Source organism: Agrilus planipennis, unplaced genomic scaffold (assembly GCF_000699045.2).
Source record: "Agrilus planipennis isolate EAB-ADULT unplaced genomic scaffold, Apla_2.0 scaffold5, whole genome shotgun sequence".
Classification (NCBI taxonomy): domain Eukaryota; kingdom Metazoa; phylum Arthropoda; class Insecta; order Coleoptera; family Buprestidae; genus Agrilus; species Agrilus planipennis.
Genome location: NW_020442468.1, coordinates 3,300,389 through 3,321,859, shown reverse-complemented (window position 1 = coordinate 3,321,859; position 21,471 = coordinate 3,300,389). Strand labels below are relative to the sequence as shown.

Sequence of the window (21,471 nt, the reverse complement as noted above, 5' to 3'; positions counted from 1 at the left end):
ATACGTTCCGAAATAGCTTTTTGTATTATTGTTCTTTTGTACTCATAAAATTTATTGCATCGTTTGTTTACGGATCCGTCAAGGTTCTTTTTCATTTGGTCGAATATATTTTTAAATACCCTCGTATATTAAGTTACTCGAAATACGAGACGCATGCGCCTCGAAGTTAGCCGCATTTGTTACATGTACATTGTTTAAAGTGGCACTAGGTTTTTATCTTTTTAGCGGCTCATTATTGACGCAGAAAACGTGAAAGTGACATGTACTTGTGAGAACGGTTCGTGTTCGAAGAAAAATCAATATTTTATCTATTAAATATTGATTTGGCGACATATAAACAAGTCAGGTACTATTTATTATGTTATTAACAGTTACATAACCTATATTTTGCTTTTGAATTTAAATGTACCTACCCAGGTTTAATTTTGTAATTTAAAAATATTATTATATTAAGAAATATGCTATCTTACGATACAATTTAATTAAAAAGAGGAATATTTTATTTGAAAGACTTAGGAGATTTAATTAAATCATGAGTATGTCATGGACCAAAATTAGATTAAATTTCAAAATTCCTCAATGTTGACATCACAATTTTAAATTATGAGAAGTTTATTTTATTTAATTCAATATATGAATAAAATGATAATCTGAATATTAATCAAAGTTTCATGTTATTTTACGCGATTAAGTAGGTATTTAAATACTTCATAGATTTTATCCATAAATTACAAAATGATTTACAAACTGGTTTACGAGATTTGAACAAAGATAATCGAATCGTTTTAATATTTTAATTCAATATAATAGTCATAACTGTTATTAAATTGTTTTTTTAATTGACATTACACTTTTATGTCGGGCTGCTAAAACTTTTTTATTCTATTTCAAACTGGTTCAAACTAGGAAAATGGTATCCAGTGAACAATATGCCTATTAATATATTACTCCATAACCGGGAATTTTTACAACACAATGCCTTTATTTAATTAAAAACGATTACGGTCGCAAATGTGCATGTGTATTTTTAATTATCTTTTGTTGGTAATTTGATCTGAAATAGTAATAAAACACTTAGCTTAAGGTAACTATGGGAACTTATTATCAAGTATACAGCAATCTATTTTCTGTATATCTATCATGTATTCTATAAATAACGCAAGTACATACTTCCTTCAAAAGTAAATACCTAATTAATAGCAAAAACGTACTTAGGTACTTATTCATATATTTATAGTTGCTTACGTAAAGAAATTATCCGGTATCGTTTCAAACTTATTCTTTTTTATATAAAAAAAAAAGCGTTTGTCAACTGTTTTTAAACGTGCGTTTTGCACAGGGGGGGCTTCAGTTTAATTTTCGTGTATGCATGCACATTTTGCGTAAGTTAATTTTCGTTGATTTTAACCGCACACGTCCGATAGAAGTCATTGCCATCAGAATCGAAAATATTCGCCTTTATAAATCAAAACAAATTGATCGTGTACATGTATGCATTATACGAGAGATCATTGACGTTGGCTGGTTTTGACAACAACAGTAAAATGAAGAGTAACAGCGTATGTACCCAACCAAAAGGAATTTTCATTTTTTTTTTTTTATTGAGGAGTGATCTAAGTTCAAAGCACCCCAGGACCTGAAATAGCCGTTCATATTTATGTGTGTTGAGTTAAGTTTACAACCTGTAAGATTCTTCATCTTTTTTTTTGCGCACTCTTCAGTGCTGCCAAATAACGTAAGAAAGATTAACGTTTTCAAAATTACAGTTGTTACTGTATAAATAAATAATAGTCAATGCAACGTCGGTTTTTGTTTTCACTTGTTTTTGGTAATTCATACAGTAACACTGAGGTTTGTCCTTCACTGGAACTTTTCTAATGATTTTTAACTTCTGTTTTTTACATTATTATATTATTTATTGACTCATAATAATGCTAATTTTTTTTACGTTCCGTCCTGATGTTTTTTTACTTCACTGTTAACTAATTTTAATATATTTTTTGATACAACTCTCAAAATGAATTAAATACGTTATTAGTAGGTACTATACGTAATTTAGTGATATATTTATTAATAATTTTATTGTTTAATTGTCATAATGGGTGCAGTAAACGTCATAATTTCCGTATTAATAAGTTACGCACTTATTGCGATTATCTCGCGAGAACGATAAATTTTCGATATCATTGACATTAGCAAGGTAAATGTCAAGGGTTTGTCCGCAAAAGTTGATGTTTTATTCAAATACTCGGCGCATTGAAATTTTTATGGCTTCTAGAAACATTTTTCGTTAAATTAGTTTCTGATGACGTCAATCTGAACGTAAATTCGGAAAGAGTTTATAAGGGTTCGTATATTCTGATCAATAACAATTAAAAACTATTGGAAACGTTTGTTGTTTTCCTTTTTCGCGTCGCAATTGTCTTCCATATTATTATTGATTCATTTTTGTTTATTGTAAGTTGCCACGTAAAATACCAAAGATACCAAACAGTTGAATTGCCAGTGTTGTTTTTAATTGGAGTAAACATTTATTGTATTGACTATTAATAAGGGTTTCTTTACCTACTTAGGCGAATAATTTCATACATAAAACGTAATAAAACTTATATTGCGATGTCATTTCCGATAAATTTCACAAATCCAGTATTAAATTATAATAACTGTACCAGGAATAGACAGATATCTATTAAAAACGTTTTCAAATCTTTCAGCTTAAAGTGTTTAGATTAGGTTTTCGTTTTCTTTTGACAGGGGCTCAAAAACCAATCCATTTTCTGATTTAAAATGGTTAAAAACGATCCTGAATCTATTCAGTTGAGGTTGTTTTCCAATCAGTTAGCTATGCCGAAACTGGACGGATTTGCCAGGTCCGGATCTAAAAAGAATGGCTCTTCATCACCGTTAGAAAAGGACGAAGAACAAACGATAGAAATACCACCCGATATTCAGTTATATGCGAATCAAGTAGCTGGCCATGGACACGAAGGGGAATCCTACGGTAAGTCGTCTTTTTACGCCACTGATGCAAGAATTTGGTCAGTAATAATAATTAATTATGCATTTGGAGTCAATGGTAATGTTATTAAAAATACATAAGTAATCGGTGTCAATGGAATCGCACATGAGTTTAAAAATACGTTTTTGTCCCTCGTGTCCTGCCAAAAACCGATACAAGAAACATGAAAGACGTTTAAAGAAAAGTGAAAAAAAATAATACGTTAATCACTAAACGTGCACAATAATATTTACATCGTTCTCTCACGATAATTAGGCTTTTGATGTGTATTTTCATTGCCACAATTTTCTATTATGTTAGCAGTTCTTCAAAAGAGAAAAAACATTTGGCCTTTTTTCTATTAACAGTTTCTTTAATAAACTGTAAATAGGTAATAACCCATGGATGCCTTCAATGTCATTTTTTTCAAAAACTGCTAATTACAATTTTCTTTCCAGAAATTCTTATTTGAACACACTGTACGTGTTACTGTTAGCTAATAACTTAATATGCGGTTTTCAGATAATAAATTATAAATGTCCATGTGCATTTTTCGTATAATCGTGTGTCAGATAGGAATTTCTATGTGTGCATTATAGATAAAAATAATTTGTTGGTTTTTGCAAACGTTATTAGGAAAACCGTTTCGTTAACATTTACCTCCGAAAATCCGTGAGAGTATTTTAAGTAAAGTCGTTTTACCTGGCATAATTTAATGAAGGACATTTTCTTTGTACAACTCATTTTCAGTTATTATTAGAAGTTACGTCAACGATATTAGAATTTTTATATAAAAAATAATTGTATTCTATATCGAACAGGAGGCAGACATCGTCAAAAAGAACAAAGAATTTGTTTATAAAAGTACGGGGGTCCGTTAAAAAAAAAACAATCAGCAACAACAAAAAATTAACAAACGCTTTTCTTGTTCATTTGTTTTATAAATAACAGAGGTTAATTAAAAAGAAACAAAAGACAATTAACAAAAGCTTTTCTTGAACATTTGTTTAATAAACATACAGGGGTTAATTAAAAGGAAACAGCCAAGAATAAAAGAAAATTAACGAAAGGTTTTCTTGTTTATTTGTTTAGTCAGTTAAAATGAAATTTGCTTTGTCTCTTTAATAAATTTTACTGAACATTGTAGGACTTTTAAAACAGGACGATAAGGTCCTGAAGCCCCTAACGAAACCCGCGAATGGTGAGAGGGAAATAAGTTTCTACGAAGAATTAGAAAAAACTGGTGACGATGTTCTGTTGGAACTGAAACAATTCGTACCGAAATATTTCGGTACGAAGATGGTCAGCATAAATGGCAAAGATGTGCAATGTATCGTCCTGGAGGATCTCATTAAAAATTTTAAGGACCCTTGCATTATGGACGTCAAAATCGGGAGACGATGTTGGGACCCTTCGGCTTCCTATGAGAAGGTCATACGAGAAAATGTAAGTCAGAAAAACAAATAGGTATGTATGAGATTTCAGTTATTTCTTTCCTATTTTCACGTTTAATATCATTTTCATTCAAGGCCCACTTAATCTATTCAATTATGAATTTTGGTTTTGTTGTTTGTTATGTAATTGTTTTTGTTTTTAATGCTTCAGTTGGTCCTTAAAATCAGCATTTAATTCGAATTTGTTTTTTTATTTTATGTTACTGCGTCTTTTAAAATTTTATTTTATTTTTTTCGTTTACGACTGTTTGTTAGTGCTGGAGGAAGAAAAAAACAAACCGTTATAACTTAGGAATTACGAAAATTGTTTTTCTTTGAACTTGTTACGGCTGTATTGCAATAAAAATTGTTTTTTTTTTTGTTACAGGAAAAGTACCACGAAAGCAGGAGAGATCTGGGATTCTGCATACCGGGATTCCAAGTTTACAAAATATCCAATGGACGTCTGTGTCGTTACGGGAAGGACTACGGAAAAAAATTGAACAAAGATACAACGCAAGACGGTGAGTCTGTCAGCCAATTTTCTTTTTTTTTTTTTGTAAAATCATTTAGAGCAACAAAGGCACTACACAAAACAGTTGAGCGGTTTAGTCGCACTTTATGTTGTTTTACTTTTTGGTAAACAAAAAAAAAAAACAAAAGAATTAATTGATGGTATTTTGTTTCTGGGAAAACATTTAAAATTTTTGATTATTTGTATGACGTTGTTTTCGCATCCACGTGCTAAATTTTATAGGTATTTGAGAAAATTCTCAGAGTTAATTAAAAAAAACAATCTTTAGAATACTGTTGCTAAATTTAATAAAGTGCTAAAACGGATACTCGAGAAAATAAGAATTTAAACGACACATTAACTAACGAACAGGAACAAAGAGCACAACATTATTCTCCTTATTTTCCAAACAACCCCCCCCCCTTCGTTGTAGTTCCCCACTATGCAATATCATTTACTAATGTGCTGCACAAAAGTCCCCCTCCCTCACTGTCATCACACTCTGTACATATGACAGTTAACGATTGATTTTAGCGTTGAAAATATTTTTAAACGTCCAATCGGGACTGAGTCGTCATCTGTTGCTCCAATTTCTCGTAAGCCTGTGGAAAATCCTCCACTGGGCCCGTCGTCAGCGCAAGTATCGCATCTACTCGTCGTCTCTTCTTCTCATTTACGACGCGAAACGTCTTAAGCAGCAACTGATGTCAGATTCGGGGGCACCGTCTTCGTTACCTCCGCTCCCATCATTTCCAAAGACGACGTGTCTCTATAAACCTCTAAGTCTTATGCAAATAAACGGCAACGAGGGCATCCCGACGGGATTCAGCGGCCAGATATCCCAAGACGGTCCGATATTCAGTCTGAGCAGGAATCCAAGTAAAGCTGTTAACGGGTTCAATTTGCCCCCGCCCAAAACTCTGAACCCCGACCATCCATGGGAAAAGTCGATACAGACTCTGAAACGTGTCCACTCGTTCAAAAATAATTTCGACCACGACCTCCAGAGCATGAAGAAGGAGTATTTCGACATGCTGGACGACCTGGTCAACGATAACAAGAACCAGGTGTGGGCAACGGTTAAAATGATCGATTTTGCCCACGTCTTTCCCGCAGAGAATGGTCAGATTGATCAGAATTACCTCGAAGGATTGGAAAATTTAATTAAAATATTCGAGGGATTTTTAACCAAGACTGAAAACGAGTAAAATATCATGTAGGAAATAATATGAATGCCATATATACGTAGTGGAAACTTTGAGACAACGAATAAATATTTTATTTTAATTTTTTTCTTGTGGAAGAACACTGTATGTTTGGGTTGGTTTGTCGACACGTTTTTAACTGTTGGTGTTGAAATTTTGCACCTTTTCGAAAGGAGCGTAATAGTTTTAAGACTGAAAATTTAAAGCTGGACCTTGGATTTAATGTAATTGTACTTGCTCCATGAATAATGGTATTGAATGTATTAATTTAAATTTTTCACGCCCAAGTGCAATATTATTTAATTTTTATAGTCGTCAATAAATGACCTAAAAGACATATGGATTTTTCTAATTTCCCCTCGCAATTTCATTGTTATCATTTCATATTTGCCGTTCCGTTGTTGGTACGCCTACTTTACTTGGCATAATTTTTTAAATCCATATTCGCATTGTTGATGTTTGTTGTTTCATTGTTGGCACGCCATATTTACATTGTTGTGTCTTGTTTCTGTCTTTCCATTGTCGTTCTATTGTTGGTTGGTACTCTATACTCTCATTGTTTCAGTCTGTCTAGCTTTTTAATTGTTGCTATTTATGTTTTTTTATTAATTTATTCACCGCAACGTTTGCACAATATCCCTCATCATACTGCACCCATAATATTAACACATTATTATTATTATTGCCGATGTATTTGAGTGCTTGTTTTAACGTTCATAAAAAGGGTTGGGAATAATAAGAAAAGACAGTTAGTTTTCCTTACGAGTTACTTTTTTTTGTAGTTTTTTACAGTATTTTAAGCACATTATTAAACCGGCTATAACAATAAAAATAACAAGGGCTCTTTTAAATAAATTTTAGAATTGAAAAAGGGGGGTTAGAAGCTCTAGTACTTCGACAGTAAAGTTTATTTATTTCTAAGGCTTAAGAGTCCAGTTACACTTGTCACAACGAAATAGATAAAGCTTCTAAATTAATAAATTGTTAGTCGATTTTTTTTTCATCATTTTCTTAATAAGGACGGTAAGATTCGAAAAAAGGAACATTCAGCAGAATATGCAGCGTTACATGTATACAAGAGCATAAAATAACATATAATATATAAGGAGTATAGAAATATTTACATATAAAATATGGTAATTCAAGATCGTGTTGTAATAAATACAGGGTGACTTACGCGCCATTATTTTCTTCGGGGTTAATTGATTAAAAAAAGACGTTTTCTACCTGAAAAGTTAATAATAGTTATATCTATCTATTACTTAAAACGATACACAATGTTATAATAATATGTGCGGACGATAAAAATAAATCGTATGCTGGAAAAGTGTGACACCCTGTATATATGAATTATACGATATTTTTGTTTTTAATATAAGTAAAGCGGTCCAATAAGGAATCTTCACCTCTAAAACAATTCCTTTCGCTACAAAATAAATAACAACTTATAAATACAACTTCTATGACCCATTAAGTGTACAAAAAGTGGTTGTATTTCGTTAGGTAATTTTGATAGATTATTTTAGCATTTTTTTGTTTTTTTTTTTTGTATATTATTCAGTCAGTCTTTATTATTGTATTCCGTAATATACTTAATTAATTAATTAAAATAAGTTAGCTTATATTAAAAAAAAGCATTTTGATTACATTGCATTGCTACAAGTATTTTGAAGACTAGATATACATAAATAAAATAAAATTACTCATTAAAAAATGTAAGATAGCAGATATTATTTGTAAATTCGTTATTTAAAACTTTTGAAAAAATGCAAAAGGTATTTTTTAAAGTATGCTTTCGTCTGTCTGTCTGTCTGGCTGGCTGGCTGGTAGAACGTTTCTATTTTAATTATACATATAAAAGTTTAAAAAAAGGTTTCAACATTCAAATACAAAGAAACTCCAGTAATTATGAATTTTCCTTCTTCCCTGCCACTTTTTGCAACTTTCGGGTCGAATAATCTCCAACAACTGTTATTCATCATCATCAACAAGGGGCAATTTTACAACAGGTTTATTAGATTTTGGGACGCCAGTGTGCACATAAGAAAAAAAAAATAAAGTAATAACCAAAGAAAAAAAAATCACAATCACTGAAATTTACACACGCAATAGTAATATTAATAATAATAATATAATAATAATAATAATGGTAGTAAGACAACGGGAATATGATGCAACAGTAGCGGCAGTCGGTAGTGTAATGTTCTCAAGCCCCTCCCTCCGTCCTAGTAATTTTCAAATTTTTCTCCTTTTTTTCCTCTTTCCGATTAATATAAGTATCTTGTTTGTATGTTTGTTGGGTTTTATTAAAGTTATCGTAAAAAAGTTAAAACTTTTGCAGCTTTTCCGCGATAACAAGCGGATTCTGTTTCTGCAGCATTTTGTGACCTTCCGTTTTGTAGTCGAACTTGCACCCATGCACCTCCGAGTACCGATGTTGCGAACAGAACACGCCCCCGCACCTACAGTCGTACACATTCGTGATATTCAGTCTTTTGTTACATAGTCCGCACCGGATTTTCTTTTTCGCAACGACCGCAGGTAACTTTAGCACTTCCTTTTTCACGTATTCCCTGTCTTCTTTCCCGCCCTCCTCCCCATTTTCCAATTTCTCCTCCTTTTCAGTCGGCAGTTCGGCATTCCAAGAGAAATGTCTCAAATTTCTCGGTTTTACACCGCCTCCCCCTCCACCACCTCTTGAGGAGGTGCTGCTTTCATCTGACATTTGTGACTGGCGTCTGTAGAGGGGAGACCTGAGATATCGCGAGTAATTATCGAAACAAAAGTCCCCGAGAGGATCTTCTCGAGGCGTGTATTCGCTAGGAATAGCACTAGGACCCATGGGGACGAAATGAGGAAAGAACAGGTCACCACTGACTTCTTCGAACCAAGACTGTTTGTACAAGCTCGATTTTGATTGTTCAGAGGGCTGATTGGCGCTTCTGGAGGTGCAATCAAGACTTTGGCGTCTACGAACTAAACCAAATTTGCAATTTGCTGTGCTTCTGCAAGTCGTCTCTTTAGGCTCTTCGGGATAGATATCACAGTTGTCGAGTTTTTCATTTTTCCTGTCGGGGTAGACGAGATGGACGGGGACCTTAGACATGGACACTGTACCAACACAAGGGAATCCGATTGGAGATAGTAACTCTTTGTCATCGTTTTCAGTTTCTTCCTCTTCTAGGATAGCTATGGAGGACGTGGGGGACGTTGATGTTGCTGTTGCTGCTGCAGCTGCAAGATCGATTTGACATGGTACTTCAGGTTCTTGGGACCTCGCACGTCTTATTATAGGTGATAATGGAGACCATATTGTCACCTTTTCGTCCAAATTCGGCGCCTCTTTTCGTGTCGATTTTGGACTTAGTTTTACCTTCTTGTAACACTGAGCGTGATGATGATGATGGCTGTAGTTCGGTTTTTCACGATTCTCTGTAGCAAAGATTGTAGAATCATCCGATTTTCTACGGCAGTGAAAACCCGGCGACGGAGAAGATGTCACCTTATCTGGCTTGAGTCTCGTTTCACTCAAGTTTGTATATAAAAAATTATGTTTGCTCTTATTCCCCCGATGTTTTTCTTTCAGAGCAATCGAGTCCTCGTCGGTCTGTAAATTTTCCCGAACTAGGTCTGTTTCGCTACCGGCACCAGGGCTTTCACTGTCTTCATTATTTTTATCGAAATCTTCGAGAAGCTTAAATGATATGTCATACAGAGAATCTCGTTGCTTTTTCCCATGTTTATCTTTTTTCCTACTAGGAGATGAAGATGACAATGCAGTAGCCTTCTGCTTGGAGGTCGTCGCCTCCTGGTGTTCGTTTTGCGTTTTTGCCAGCTCGTGACAACAGGCTGTGTCACTAGAGCATCCCATGTGTCGTAAGTTACGTTTGAGAGTCAGTTCGGACATTTTCTTCCTCAATTCAGTCAGTTTGGTCAGCATTTCGTCGTTCTCTTTCAGTTTAGTGCAAAAGGAAGCGCGGGTGTCCTCCCGGACAGTCTGCTTGCCTCGTGATGATACCGTTTCTCCCAGAGGATAAAGTGAGTCTGCGTCATTTTCTATAACACGGATTAAATTAATTATGTCACCATCTTTGAACACCAGGACAGACACTTTCGATCCAGGTCCTAATTTGTCACCCAATTCTTCCCTAAAGTGGTTGTTAGTATTAAATAATTATTCTAAAGAGTGTAAAAATAGTCAGTTATGCACCTTGTATTTTCAAGCAGTTCCTTAAGGTTCTTCCAAATATGCTGGTCAGTACTGGACAGTCTTCGAGTTGAGATGGGGCCACCTCGCATTGACAGCACCAGTTTTAAAACTGATCCACTCTGAATGCCCATGTCACACAATCGGTTGTGATCTTTTAATTCGTTCAGTCGATACAGTAAGTTCTGATGATGTACTGGTATTCCTAAAGAGAAAGTGTTCAATAAAAAAATACACGTTCATTGCATTGAACACTACTCCCTTATTTCAATATTTTCTATTAATCAATTTGAATCAATTCATAAAAACTTGGATTTATTAAGTATATCTGTTTTTTTTTTTTTTTTTAAATATATGATGTGTTAAAGCCATAAAAATTTTCATTGTTTATTAGTTGTTGCTAAAAATAAACCAAACAAATATTTACTAATCTGCAAATAACCTTGTCATTCAAACACCCACCTATTCTTTGATTAATAAAATATACACAAACACAATCAAGATTTGTCAAATTGTATTATCTTTAATAATTATTTCCAGAAAAAAAATAATAAAAGAAACAAGGAAAAAGCAATTGTTATCTCTTGATAAGGGAAGTTATAAATAGCACAGCTATTTGCCAATGAACTTAAAATAAACAAAGTAATGGTATTTCTTTTGGAACCACAAAAGTTTTACAATTTAAAGATGACTTACCCTCAACTCTTTGTATTTTGTTCTTTATGTCCAAGATGGTATCTGAAGGGCAAACTTTCATTTCAAATGATGTTCCTGTGAGGGTTTCAATAACTAAGTCCATTGCTGGTTCATCATATGAATCTGAATATCCATCTTCCGACATTTTTATGAAATGTTGTAGTGACAGATTTTGAATGGACACACACAGCACACTTATTGTTAAACAAGCACAACTGTGCTTTGAACAAGAACAAATCACAACACTTTTTTCAGTCAGAACAGCCTTATCATGGTCCTGTTATCATTTTTCTTAATTTTAATGTCAGTGACATCAGTCACCGTCGTTAGGAAAACCAGACAACTATTGCACGCCTTCTGTAAATAAACGAAACATGTTTAAATAATGTTGCATAGGAAATAAATTATTCAACAACAAAATTAATGAAAGTTAAACTGTCTATGTACATTAATTACGGGCGGTTACACTACGCCACTTATTACATACTTATGTAACACATACGTTAATTGCAGCAGATTCAAAACAAGTTTCATCATATTGTGCCAAAATTACTCACCAAAATAAAATAAAAAGGTGAAATATTGCAAGTGAAATATGCACTTACTGTGCACTTTTTTTGAGTAACTGTTGACTCACAATTTAATGTAACTGGACACCATAGAAATAAATGCCATGCGAGGACTTCTGACAATCGACCAATCACCTTTGCTAATGTTAATAATTAACATATAATTTGAATTGCTATCAATTTCTGTAGGTTTCGATAAAATGTTCTTGATTTTCTTTAAAAAAATACGCAATTTATACTACAAGATCCACAATAAAATAAAACTCGTGATTTTTAATTGTTTTCCTTTTCAATTGCCAATTTTGGTTAAAACTAGTTAAAGTTAATAAAAAGTCGATGTAGAATTTTTTGTGTCGGGTGATTTTTATATGAAGTTATCCCATTATCTATAGTATTTCATCATAGATAGTATCTCATTGATTCTATATGATTCCATTCTTATCTATGCTTAGGTTAAAATTAGGTTCATTATTCGGCCATCTTGTAGTTAATAACGCCGAAAAGGGCAGTGAATTGAATAAACAGTTGTTTGTTTAAAGTGATATAGAATTTGTTGTAACCACATTATTGCCGTGAAAAATTGTTGAAAAAGATTGAACAAAATAAAAATGGGTGAAGATAGAGGTAAATTAAAAAAATATTACACATGTACACGTTATTAGACAACTTCTATTCTTTATACAATTTGCTGTAAAAAAGTTATGAGTATTCTAATCTTTAAAATACTGTTTTAATAGAAAGGGGTCGTTCAAGTGAAAGAGATAGGGACAGAGATCGTCGTAGAAGATCCCGTTCGCGGGAACACAGAAGACGATCTCGTTCAAGGAGTCGTGACCGGCGTAGAAGAAGTAGATCGGGGTAAGATGCGAAAGCACAATAGTTACGTAGTTTAATATTAATTAATCGTAGATCCCGTCATAAAAGTTTCTCTCGTCGTCGTAAGCCATCTCTATATTGGGATGTGCCTCCTCCAGGTTTTGAACATATCACACCTCTTCAGTATAAGGCTATGCAGGCCGCCGGACAAATTCCTGCAAATATCGTTGCAGATACTCCACAAGCTGCAGTTCCTGTTGTCGGTTCCACCATTACAAGGCAGGCAAGACGTTTGTATGTGGGCAACATTCCCTTTGGTGTGACAGAGGAAGAGATGATGGAGTTTTTCAATCAGCAGATGCATTTGAGTGGACTGGCCCAGGCTGCTGGCAATCCTGTCCTTGCATGTCAGATAAATTTGGATAAAAATTTTGCTTTTTTAGAGTTTAGGTCTATTGATGAAACAACACAGGCAATGGCATTTGATGGAATCAATTTTAAAGGTAAATAATAATATGTATAATTGTTATTATGCTGAGTGTTTGGTGATTTTTTTTTTAAATATGTTTAATAACAAAAACATTTGATTAATATCACTAATTTATTTTTAAGATTACTCCAACATGTTTTGACTCTAATGCCATTATCAAAGCCTTATATTACAAACTACCCAAGAATATAGAATGCCCCATTTAAGTAGGTATTATGTACCTGTGCTGTTTAAATGAGGCATCATATATTCACTTGTAGTTTGTAATAAAATTCTGATAGTGGCATTGTAACCAAATCATGTTTAATTATTCTTTTTTTTATTTGCTTTTATTACTCATTATATTGTTAAAAACTAATTTAAAGTTTACAGGTTAATTTTCTCCATAACATTACTTTTTGTAAACTATTAATTGTATGTAAAAGTTCGTATAATTGTATTACAATAATATAATATGTATAAAAGTTTTTAACACTTATTCTTGAAATTTTTGGCAGTATTACAGTCTTATTTTTTGTTTGACTTTTTGTTTTTATTAACTTTTTCAGGTCAAAGTTTGAAAATTCGAAGGCCTCACGATTACCAACCTATGCCAGGTATGTCAGAAACATCAATTACAGTTCCTGCAGGGGTAATAAGTACTGTAGTGCCTGATTCGCCCCACAAAATATTCATCGGGGGACTTCCCAATTATCTGAACGAAGATCAGGTAATTGTTTAATTTCTAGAAACGCTTGATAGATAGCCCTTTTAAATCATATAAATCGAAAAAAAGAATGTACACGTTCATTCAGTTGTTCATATCAACGCAGAAAATTAAGAATATTTTTGAATAGGTGGCTCCTCATGTTTTAGATCATTTTTCAGCAATTTCAGGCGCATTTAAAGCACAAGGCGATAAATATGCTTTTTTCAGGGTCCTTTTGTATTTCTCTTTAAATTTTACAGGTGTTGTACCAGAACGTTTTTATTTTACATTTTATTTTTTCCCCAAGTTGACTTTCAGGTTGTTGCTACATTTTTCAGGCTTTTTAGGAACGTCACATATCGATCAAAGTAAAATTATTAAATTTGCAGGGTTCTTTTTCTTTAAGGTCAGGTATTCAAAAAATGTTTCGATTGCAGTGCAGTTCTTTTAGGTATTCGTACGTCCCGGTTGTTTTTTCAGGGTTTGGTTTTCGGGAATCATTGGCATCCCTTTTCACCTAAACTCGAATAAATGACGAACTCGTCAAAAAACAATGCAAAAAAGAGACACGTAATGTAATTAATTAATAATATTTTTTTGACTTCGTTAGCACTTTTTTAAAATTTACAATCAATTAAAAAATAAAATAAAAGGATATTTGTCATCGATTTAGAAAAGAATTTTAAGTTTACTTTTTCATTATTGATTAAGGATATCTTTTATTAAACAGAAGTGTGAAATTTTTTTTTTTTTTCATTACGAGTTTGTTCATTCTTGTGACAAGTTTAGATTGAAAAGGTCCATTTTCAGGTCCCCTTTCAGCCTCTTTAGGTACACATTTTAGCGAAAATACGAATAAAGCATATAACACACGTAGAGTAAAAGAAGCGTCGTCAATAAAATAAAAGTTCAAAAGTCCAAATGGATGTTGTTGGCTGTACACGACAATAGTACATTTTAAATAATCCCTATTAATTAATTAATTTATTAATTAATAGTTCTTTAGCTAATTGATGTCTCTCACTTATTTTTTCTGTGATATTTAATTTTTTATTTTGTTACTTAACTGATGACGTTTGCTTCTTTGCCCTATAGCTAGGGTTCGTGTGTGTCGGAACAAATAATGAAAAAGAATACGAAAGAGTCTGCTACTCGATAATGATCATGATGCCTATTTGGATGTGTACAGGCAAGTCTTATATACTTATGTAGACCGAAAAAAGTGACAATGTAACAACAGCTACAACTACTCTCTCTGTACGTACTAGTAAAAAAAAACGTGAGCCAACCCTTTTAAAAAAGTTTGATTTCGTTTTCATCTTATTTTAGAAAATCGATTGATTTATATAACGAAACGCGAATACAAACGAGGGGATGTTTAATTTATTTTTTCAAAAACGACTACAGCGCGTGAAATTTTATGTTCCTTTTCTTCCAAAAATCGATTCATTCCCCTTCGAATTTGTCTGAAAAATTAAAAAAAAACATAAATCTGCAATATTGTAATGTAAAGCATTTTATTACAACTTCATCGTGAGTGATGACTTAAGTTTTATTTTGTAATTGACTAGATAAAAAATAGTTTGCAGATTTACGTTTATCCCAAATTAGGTCTGGGAATGGTTTTTGTTTGAATTTCTTCCTCCTGTTTTTAGGTAAAAGAATTGTTAATGTCGTTCGGGCAGCTTAGGGCCTTCAATTTGGTCAAAGACTCTGCAACAGGATTGAGTAAGGGATACGCTTTTGCAGAATACATTGACATCACTATGACTGACCAGGTAATAGCTAAATTTTATATTAAAATTTAATCAATACTCAACAACTATTTGTTGTTTTATCTTTATACATCTTTAACTAATACTAATGCCTGACTTTGTAACATGTACCAAAGCACCTTCTACAAAAGTTTATAATGAACACCGTAGGATTTAAAAAAAAAATTGAGTAAGCATCCCAAATTTTCTTTTTTATTTAAATTTTTACACCTCTGTTAATTTTAGACTTCAATCATCTTTGGGCCTAAGAGATGAAGCGTTGGTTGTCATTTTTATATAAATGAAATTGTTTTACAGTTTTTTATTTTGCAGTAATTACTTTCTTGGAAAATTTTCGTTAGACTTTTTAAATAAAATTTTTGCTATCATTTATGGTCGTTTTATACTTAATTTATGTTGTATTGTTTTCTAATTGTAAATTTTTAGGCCATAGCAGGTTTAAATGGAATGCAGTTGGGTGACAAGAAGCTGATAGTTCAGAGGGCAAGTGTCGGGGCAAAGAACGCCACTGTTTTGCCAAGTGTTCAGATCCAAGTGCCTGGACTCAGTCTCGTGGGGGCTTCTGGACCGGCCACAGAAGTTCTTTGCCTTCTTAATATGGTAGGACAATAAAAGCAAATAGTTTTAATGAAATTAATTTTTACTTATTGTCTTTTTGTTTTAAGGTGACTCCCGACGAATTAAAGGACGAAGAAGAGTATGAAGATATCCTTGAGGACATTAAGGAGGAATGTAATAAACATGGAGTAGTCAGGAGCATAGAAATACCGAGGCCAATAGAAGGAGTTGATGTTCCTGGATGTGGAAAGGTAATTTTATGTATCTAGGTTGTTTAGGCAAAATAACTTCATGTTGCGGAATTATTTTGTTAAACGTTGAGATTTTATTTTACAGGTATTTGTCGAATTCAACTCTGTCTTGGACTGTCAAAAGGCACAGCAAGCCCTCACTGGTCGAAAGTTTAGTAACAGGGTTGTTGTTACTTCCTACTTCGATCCAGACAAGTATCATCGAAGGGAGTTTTAAACAACTCTGCTTTATACTGTTTTTATTTTTCTGTTATGAAAAGTATAGAAAGAGAGATATACAAACAACTTGATAATTAGGTTAAACATGAATAATTTTAAATATTGGTATATAATAGTATTAACTACGACATGAAATAGCAAGTTAGAGCTCGATCGCGATTCATATCTTACATTTTGACGGTACCAGATAAAACTTTTAAAACAATATTTTTTTTTGTGACGAAATTGTTTGATGTTTTTTGTGGCCATTAAAGACGGATACTTCTTTTTTATATCTATTTGCTATTAAATTTACCTTTTATACCTATCATTTTCAAAAGGCGAACATAAAACGATGCTGAGGATGAGGTAATAAATTTGAGTGATGGTGTAGATGTTTCTTTGGGATCGCGTGATGTAATTTTTTTTACGGAATTAGCAACAAATTAAAGTTAAATAATGTTCACTTTTATTAAGTTTATATACCTATATCGTGATTTTTATTTAAATTTCCTTTTGTTTTCTTTTTATTGGCGTGTATGAGAGAAAAGTATTTTTTTTTATTGAAGTCCTAAATTAGCCCACTGGATTCTATCCTCAGCAAAGAAATGCCTTGTATTTGCTTTTAATTTTTTAGGATTGCATTATGCGCTGTAGTTATACTAAACATTTTAGAGTAACATCGAAATAACTCCAAATTAGGTTAAAATTTTTGTGGCAGATTATTATTATTATAAGGAAAGGGAAGGCGTACAAAAAAATTTTAAGTGAAAAATTATTAGTAACGTTATTTAAAAAATCTTGCAACAGAAAAAGAAAATTTACATCAGTTTTCATATACAATTTTTGAACATACGAATTCATTCTACTATTCTTCAATGGTACATTATCTATCTGTCTATGATATCTGCTGTTTTCATATCTATTATCTATGACATGTGTCTATTTTATCTGTGGTGTCTATGCTATAGACAAGAGGTATATAAGTTATTATATATCTGTAATCTATGGGTTTATGCAAATGCTATGGTTCACACTGACAGTTCGTCGCCATATAATCTTGCAGTTTTACTTAAAATTAGTTTTAATTGGTTTTAGGTATTTTTCATGTGCTCTTCATTAATAGTACAGCTAATTAGTTTTTTCTTATTCCCTTCTACAGATTGTTCTATATATCTACATAAAAGTGTATTGAAGTTTATTTCGCTGTTACAAACTAATCACAAATGAATGGTATGCAATGAATGATGATTCCCTCATATTCCTGAGTCTCGTTGACTTGTCCTATTCTTGTGGACTTAATTATTATTAAGGTATGACCTAATTAAAATGTTTTGTCAGTGAACAAGTTTTTCCTTTGATGCTCAACATTACTGTCTTGTATTCAGCTTTCACCTTCTGTACTCTTTATAAGACTATAACAATATATTAGTATGTGATATTATATTGTTGTGGTAGTCCCCTTTCACTCCAGAACATACCACCACTTCAATCAACCATGAAAGTGCCTACAATGAGGATATAACTTATCACTTCATGAAACCTTCAAATGGCTTGAAAGTGTTTCTATCCATGGGAAAGTGGTAGTTGTACCACAAATTTCTCGTGGGTTATTGTCTTGAATCAAATTGAAGGTAATTTACTATTTTCATTTTACAACTTATTTCAAGGAAAAAATGGTAAAAGTTAATAACATCATATTGTAATGTATTTGTTAATAAAACAGTGATGCAGCAACATAGAAAGGAAGTTTCTTTACTCATTCATGCTATAATTTTCTGTTGGAAATTTGTTATAAACAAATCAATTTTTAACTGAATTCAAGAGAAAAATAGTAAGAAATTAACATCAGTTGTAATGAATTTGTTAATAAAACAGTAGTTCAGCAAGATGGAAAGAAAGTTTCTTTAAACATTAACACCATAATTTTCTGTTGGAAATTTGTTATAAACAAATTATCAATTCTTAACTGAATTCAAGGGAACAATTTTAAAAAGTATCTTCATCTGTAATGTTTATGTTCACNAATAATTACAGTTAAGTCTGAACACTCATAATACTTCATTTTACAGAAATGTTCCTGTTAAAATTCTGGATACCATTTGCTATGGAATATCGGTCATATTAGTCCTTTTTCACTCCAGGATGTAGCAGTCCCTGAATGAAGCATAGAATACCTTTTGTTCACTGGAAACAGGCAGTACCAATGCTGTTGCTAATGGAAGGATTTACGACGATAAATTGGTAAGTAATTATTAAAAATTAGAGTAAAATTGAGTTCTTTATAATAGAAGTTTGTATAAAATAGGTGATGCAGCGTTTATATTAAATTTATTTATAAGCTATTACAAAAACAATGCGTATATTTCGACTTTATGAGGAGCAGAATATTTTGAGCATTAGAAATGCTTGTTTTGCTTCTTATAATGGTACCTTGTGTAATTATTATTTTTCCTTTCACTTATCTCTAAGTTCACACTACGCCACTTTAAAATTGTATTTTATTACTTACTTTTAGGTGTCTTTATTTAATACCAAAGTTAATTTTCGTTCTTTGTCTATTGTTCAGTAAGATAGAAAGAAAGCTTCTCTAAACATTAGTACCATAATTTTATGTTGTCAATTCGTTATAAACAAATTATCAATTTTTAACTGAATTCAGGAGAAAAATGGTAAGAAATTATTAACATCAATTGTAATGAATTTGTTAATAAAACAGTAGTTCAGCAAGATAGAAAGAAAGCTTCTTTAAATGTTAATACCATAATTTTCTGTTGGAAATTTGTCATAAACAAATTATCAGTCAATCAAGTATCTTCATTTGTAATGTATATGTTCACCAAGAATCTACGTAAATTGTATTTTTAATTAATTTACTTGGAAATATTGCATTAATTTTTAGAAATTGATATAAGTAGTCATAAAAATATTCTGTTAGTGTTGTAGTTGTTTTGTTGGGAGTTTTTTTTTTAATGATGCATCGGTTGCTATTTACGAATTAAACTGAGTTAGTATAATTGAACGCAACTATAAAATCTATAATCTACGTCTCATAAATATCGAAGGAACTATTATCATCTTTGGATCTTTCGGCGATCTCGCTCAATAATGATGATGTCATTATCTATGCATCTTGTCTTCGCTCTTCGAGAAGACGAGCCAACGTTTTTGTTCTCCGTAAACGAAGACGACGCCTGAAGGTATTTAGCTCTAATTCTTCTTCGGTTTTCATTTGATTGTGTGGAATACTTTTTATATTTAGTAATTGATGGGGTTCGATTAGCGTTGCATAGATTTTTTTGGTGTGAACGACTTCGCTGGCGTGCTGGTTTCGTATTCCAACATGGAATTTTATCTTGGCGTGTTGCTTGTCTACTCATCTACTGTAAATTTTTAGATTCTCAGTTTATTTGGGGTCGATGAATTACGATTTTGATAGAATTATTGAATTTTGAAAACAGTTTTAGGCGATGATTATCGATTTTTCATATTTATGACCACATCGTGAAAAATTTCTTTCGTTTTATAGCTAAAATCATTAACAAAAACATAGTGCACATATGACTAATATTAAGTTGTTTTAACAGAATAATAAATGAATATGAAGACAGTGGATCAAAAAGGCTTGAAGTATGGAAAAGCAGTCCCACTCGTAAATTATTCTCTTGGGATTGGAAAAGGCCCATTTGTGGAAACAGTAAGAAATCTTTAATTATTTTGTGAAGTTGCATTTGTGGTTGTAATTTTCTTCTAAATTGTAATAATTAATGACAGAGTTACTTCCATAGTCTATTATTTAACTGGTGGAAGTTACAGTTCTTAATATTTTACAACATAATTAATTAACATTAAATTATTTCAACAGGTTGTTGCAAAGAAACAAAAAATTAGGATTGGAAACTTGGACTCTCCACAATCTCCTCTTGTACTTGAGAGGTGCAATTTCCGTGATGTTCTGTCTCTTGCTTGTTGGCTCATTTCAACCATCAGTGTATTTCTCCGTTGGCAACGTTTAGTAATAAAACTGGAGCACCGTACTGTCTACAATAATCCTGGAGGTTAGTAATTGTTTATTATTATCACGGTAATTTTCACAGCAATGGCGATCTTTGGGATCTATGGTTTCTCTTCTGTTATCTATTGCCCACGGCATAAATTGATGATAGCGTGCATTTATGGTAGTCTAGCAACGATCTATTGTTCATAACGTTGGGTATCTATTATTTCTATTGTACCTATGCTTTTAACTTTTATCTATGAATAAAGTGACATACGTCTTCATTTTGTTATTTGATATTTACTTGTTTTCCACAGTAAATTTTTTGTGTTTGACTTAGGCGTATTTATTGCCTTCCTTAATAAACAATGTAATTAATATGTTTTTTGGTCATTTCTGCAGATTATCCAACAAATGAAAGAGACTAAGGTTCAACTTGGTCATACTGAAACAGCCAAGGTCTACAGTGGTGTCTTTTGTGAACTACATATTCTTGATTTGCTGTTTTCGTCTTCACCTTGCAACATCATGAAGTTAATTTTCAACTGATAAATAAGAACAACAGGAGATTTACTGAAACAACATTTTGTGCTGTGGTATTCCTTCTGGATTTGGTCTGCATGTAACATCTGCAAACTTTGAAAAGTTACAGTCTACAATTAATTAAGGTGGGAATACTTGATATAATTAATTTTAATTGCTCTTTATTAATCTGTTACCACCGTATCTGTTTCAGATCGACGTTGGAGAAGACAAAGATGACCCCGCAGTTGAAATAGTTATTTATCTTGCATGCTCTATCTAGTAGAATTCATTAAGTTCATTTTATTCAAATTAATTTTTATTTTGCATGCTTATTTTTGTTCATTTTATTTGAAGTGATTGTTGATTGTAGATGTTTTTATTTTTTTTTGTTTGTAGTAGTAGTGTAGTAGTAGCACTAACTCGTTTAGTAGTTGTAGTGTAGTCTAACATGTCTCTTGCTTACCTCTTCGCTTAGCTTACTGCATATTCTTACTAAATTGCTTTGCATTTACCCTACGAGTTCTACATGATTCAACGTTTCGTTATCGTGT

General features: G+C 32.4%; 2 protein-coding genes and 1 long non-coding RNA gene across 9 annotated transcripts; 2 read left to right on the top strand and 1 right to left on the bottom strand.

Annotated features, from left to right (window-relative positions):
• Positions 1-54: 54 nt before the first annotated feature.
• LOC108735506 (splicing factor U2AF 50 kDa subunit) lies at positions 55-16,691 on the top strand. Of its 3 annotated transcripts, none has more exons than XM_018467494.2 (11): positions 55-346; positions 2,755-3,001; positions 4,146-4,444; positions 4,820-4,955; positions 12,360-12,480; positions 12,532-12,941; positions 13,477-13,637; positions 15,272-15,394; positions 15,818-15,991; positions 16,057-16,200; positions 16,286-16,691. In XM_018467494.2, the coding sequence occupies exons 2-11, from the start codon at positions 2,788-2,790 to the stop codon at positions 16,415-16,417; spliced, it is 1,914 nt and encodes a 637-aa protein (XP_018322996.1). In that variant the 5' UTR covers positions 55-346; positions 2,755-2,787; the 3' UTR covers positions 16,418-16,691. The 3 variants fall into 3 exon arrangements, with proteins under 3 accessions (XP_018322996.1, XP_018323004.1, XP_018323009.1); XM_018467502.2 differs by lacking the exon at positions 55-346 and adding an exon at positions 1,993-2,347; XM_018467507.1 differs by lacking the exons at positions 55-346; positions 2,755-3,001; positions 4,146-4,444; positions 4,820-4,955 and adding an exon at positions 12,064-12,246.
• LOC108735496 lies at positions 7,138-11,847 on the bottom strand. Of its 3 annotated transcripts, none has more exons than XM_025981358.1 (4): positions 11,556-11,847; positions 11,054-11,410; positions 10,361-10,562; positions 7,138-10,298 (listed from the first exon to the last, which is right to left on the bottom strand). In XM_025981358.1, the coding sequence occupies exons 2-4, from the start codon at positions 11,196-11,198 to the stop codon at positions 8,477-8,479; spliced, it is 2,169 nt and encodes a 722-aa protein (XP_025837143.1). In that variant the 5' UTR covers positions 11,199-11,410; positions 11,556-11,847; the 3' UTR covers positions 7,138-8,476. The 3 variants fall into 3 exon arrangements, with proteins under 3 accessions (XP_025837143.1, XP_018322985.1, XP_025837144.1); XM_018467483.2 differs by having other exon boundaries at positions 11,611-11,846; XM_025981359.1 differs by having other exon boundaries at positions 11,541-11,560.
• Positions 16,692-17,244: 553 nt separating the features above from the next.
• LOC112906700 lies at positions 17,245-21,171 on the top strand. 3 transcript variants are annotated; one of them, XR_003232518.1, is made up of 7 exons: positions 17,245-17,496; positions 17,561-17,711; positions 17,787-18,032; positions 19,986-20,095; positions 20,264-20,456; positions 20,798-21,063; positions 21,132-21,171. It is a non-coding gene; the product is annotated as an uncharacterized LOC112906700 (long non-coding RNA). The 3 variants fall into 3 exon arrangements; XR_003232519.1 differs by having other exon boundaries at positions 17,247-17,496; positions 17,857-18,032; XR_003232517.1 differs by having other exon boundaries at positions 17,561-18,032.
• Positions 21,172-21,471: the final 300 nt, after the last annotated feature.

What these genes read in the sequence shown, in the direction of transcription:
- LOC108735496 (XM_025981358.1), bottom strand. Translation starts at nt 11,198, where the DNA reads ATGTCGGAAGATGGATATTCAGATTCATATGATGAACCAGCAATGGAC. An exon ending in CAAAATACAAAGAGTTGAGG is followed by an intron (nt 10,563 to 11,053) that starts GTAAGTCATCTT and finishes CTTTCTCTTTAG; the next exon opens with GAATACCAGTACATCATCAG. An exon ending in GAACTGCTTGAAAATACAAG is followed by an intron (nt 10,299 to 10,360) that starts GTGCATAACTGA and finishes CAACCACTTTAG; the next exon opens with GGAAGAATTGGGTGACAAAT.
- LOC108735506 (XM_018467494.2), top strand. Translation starts at nt 2,788, where the DNA reads ATGGTTAAAAACGATCCTGAATCTATTCAGTTGAGGTTGTTTTCCAAT. An exon ending in ACACGAAGGGGAATCCTACG is followed by an intron (nt 3,002 to 4,145) that starts GTAAGTCGTCTT and finishes TGAACATTGTAG; the next exon opens with GACTTTTAAAACAGGACGAT. An exon ending in CGTAGAAGAAGTAGATCGGG is followed by an intron (nt 12,481 to 12,531) that starts GTAAGATGCGAA and finishes AATTAATCGTAG; the next exon opens with ATCCCGTCATAAAAGTTTCT.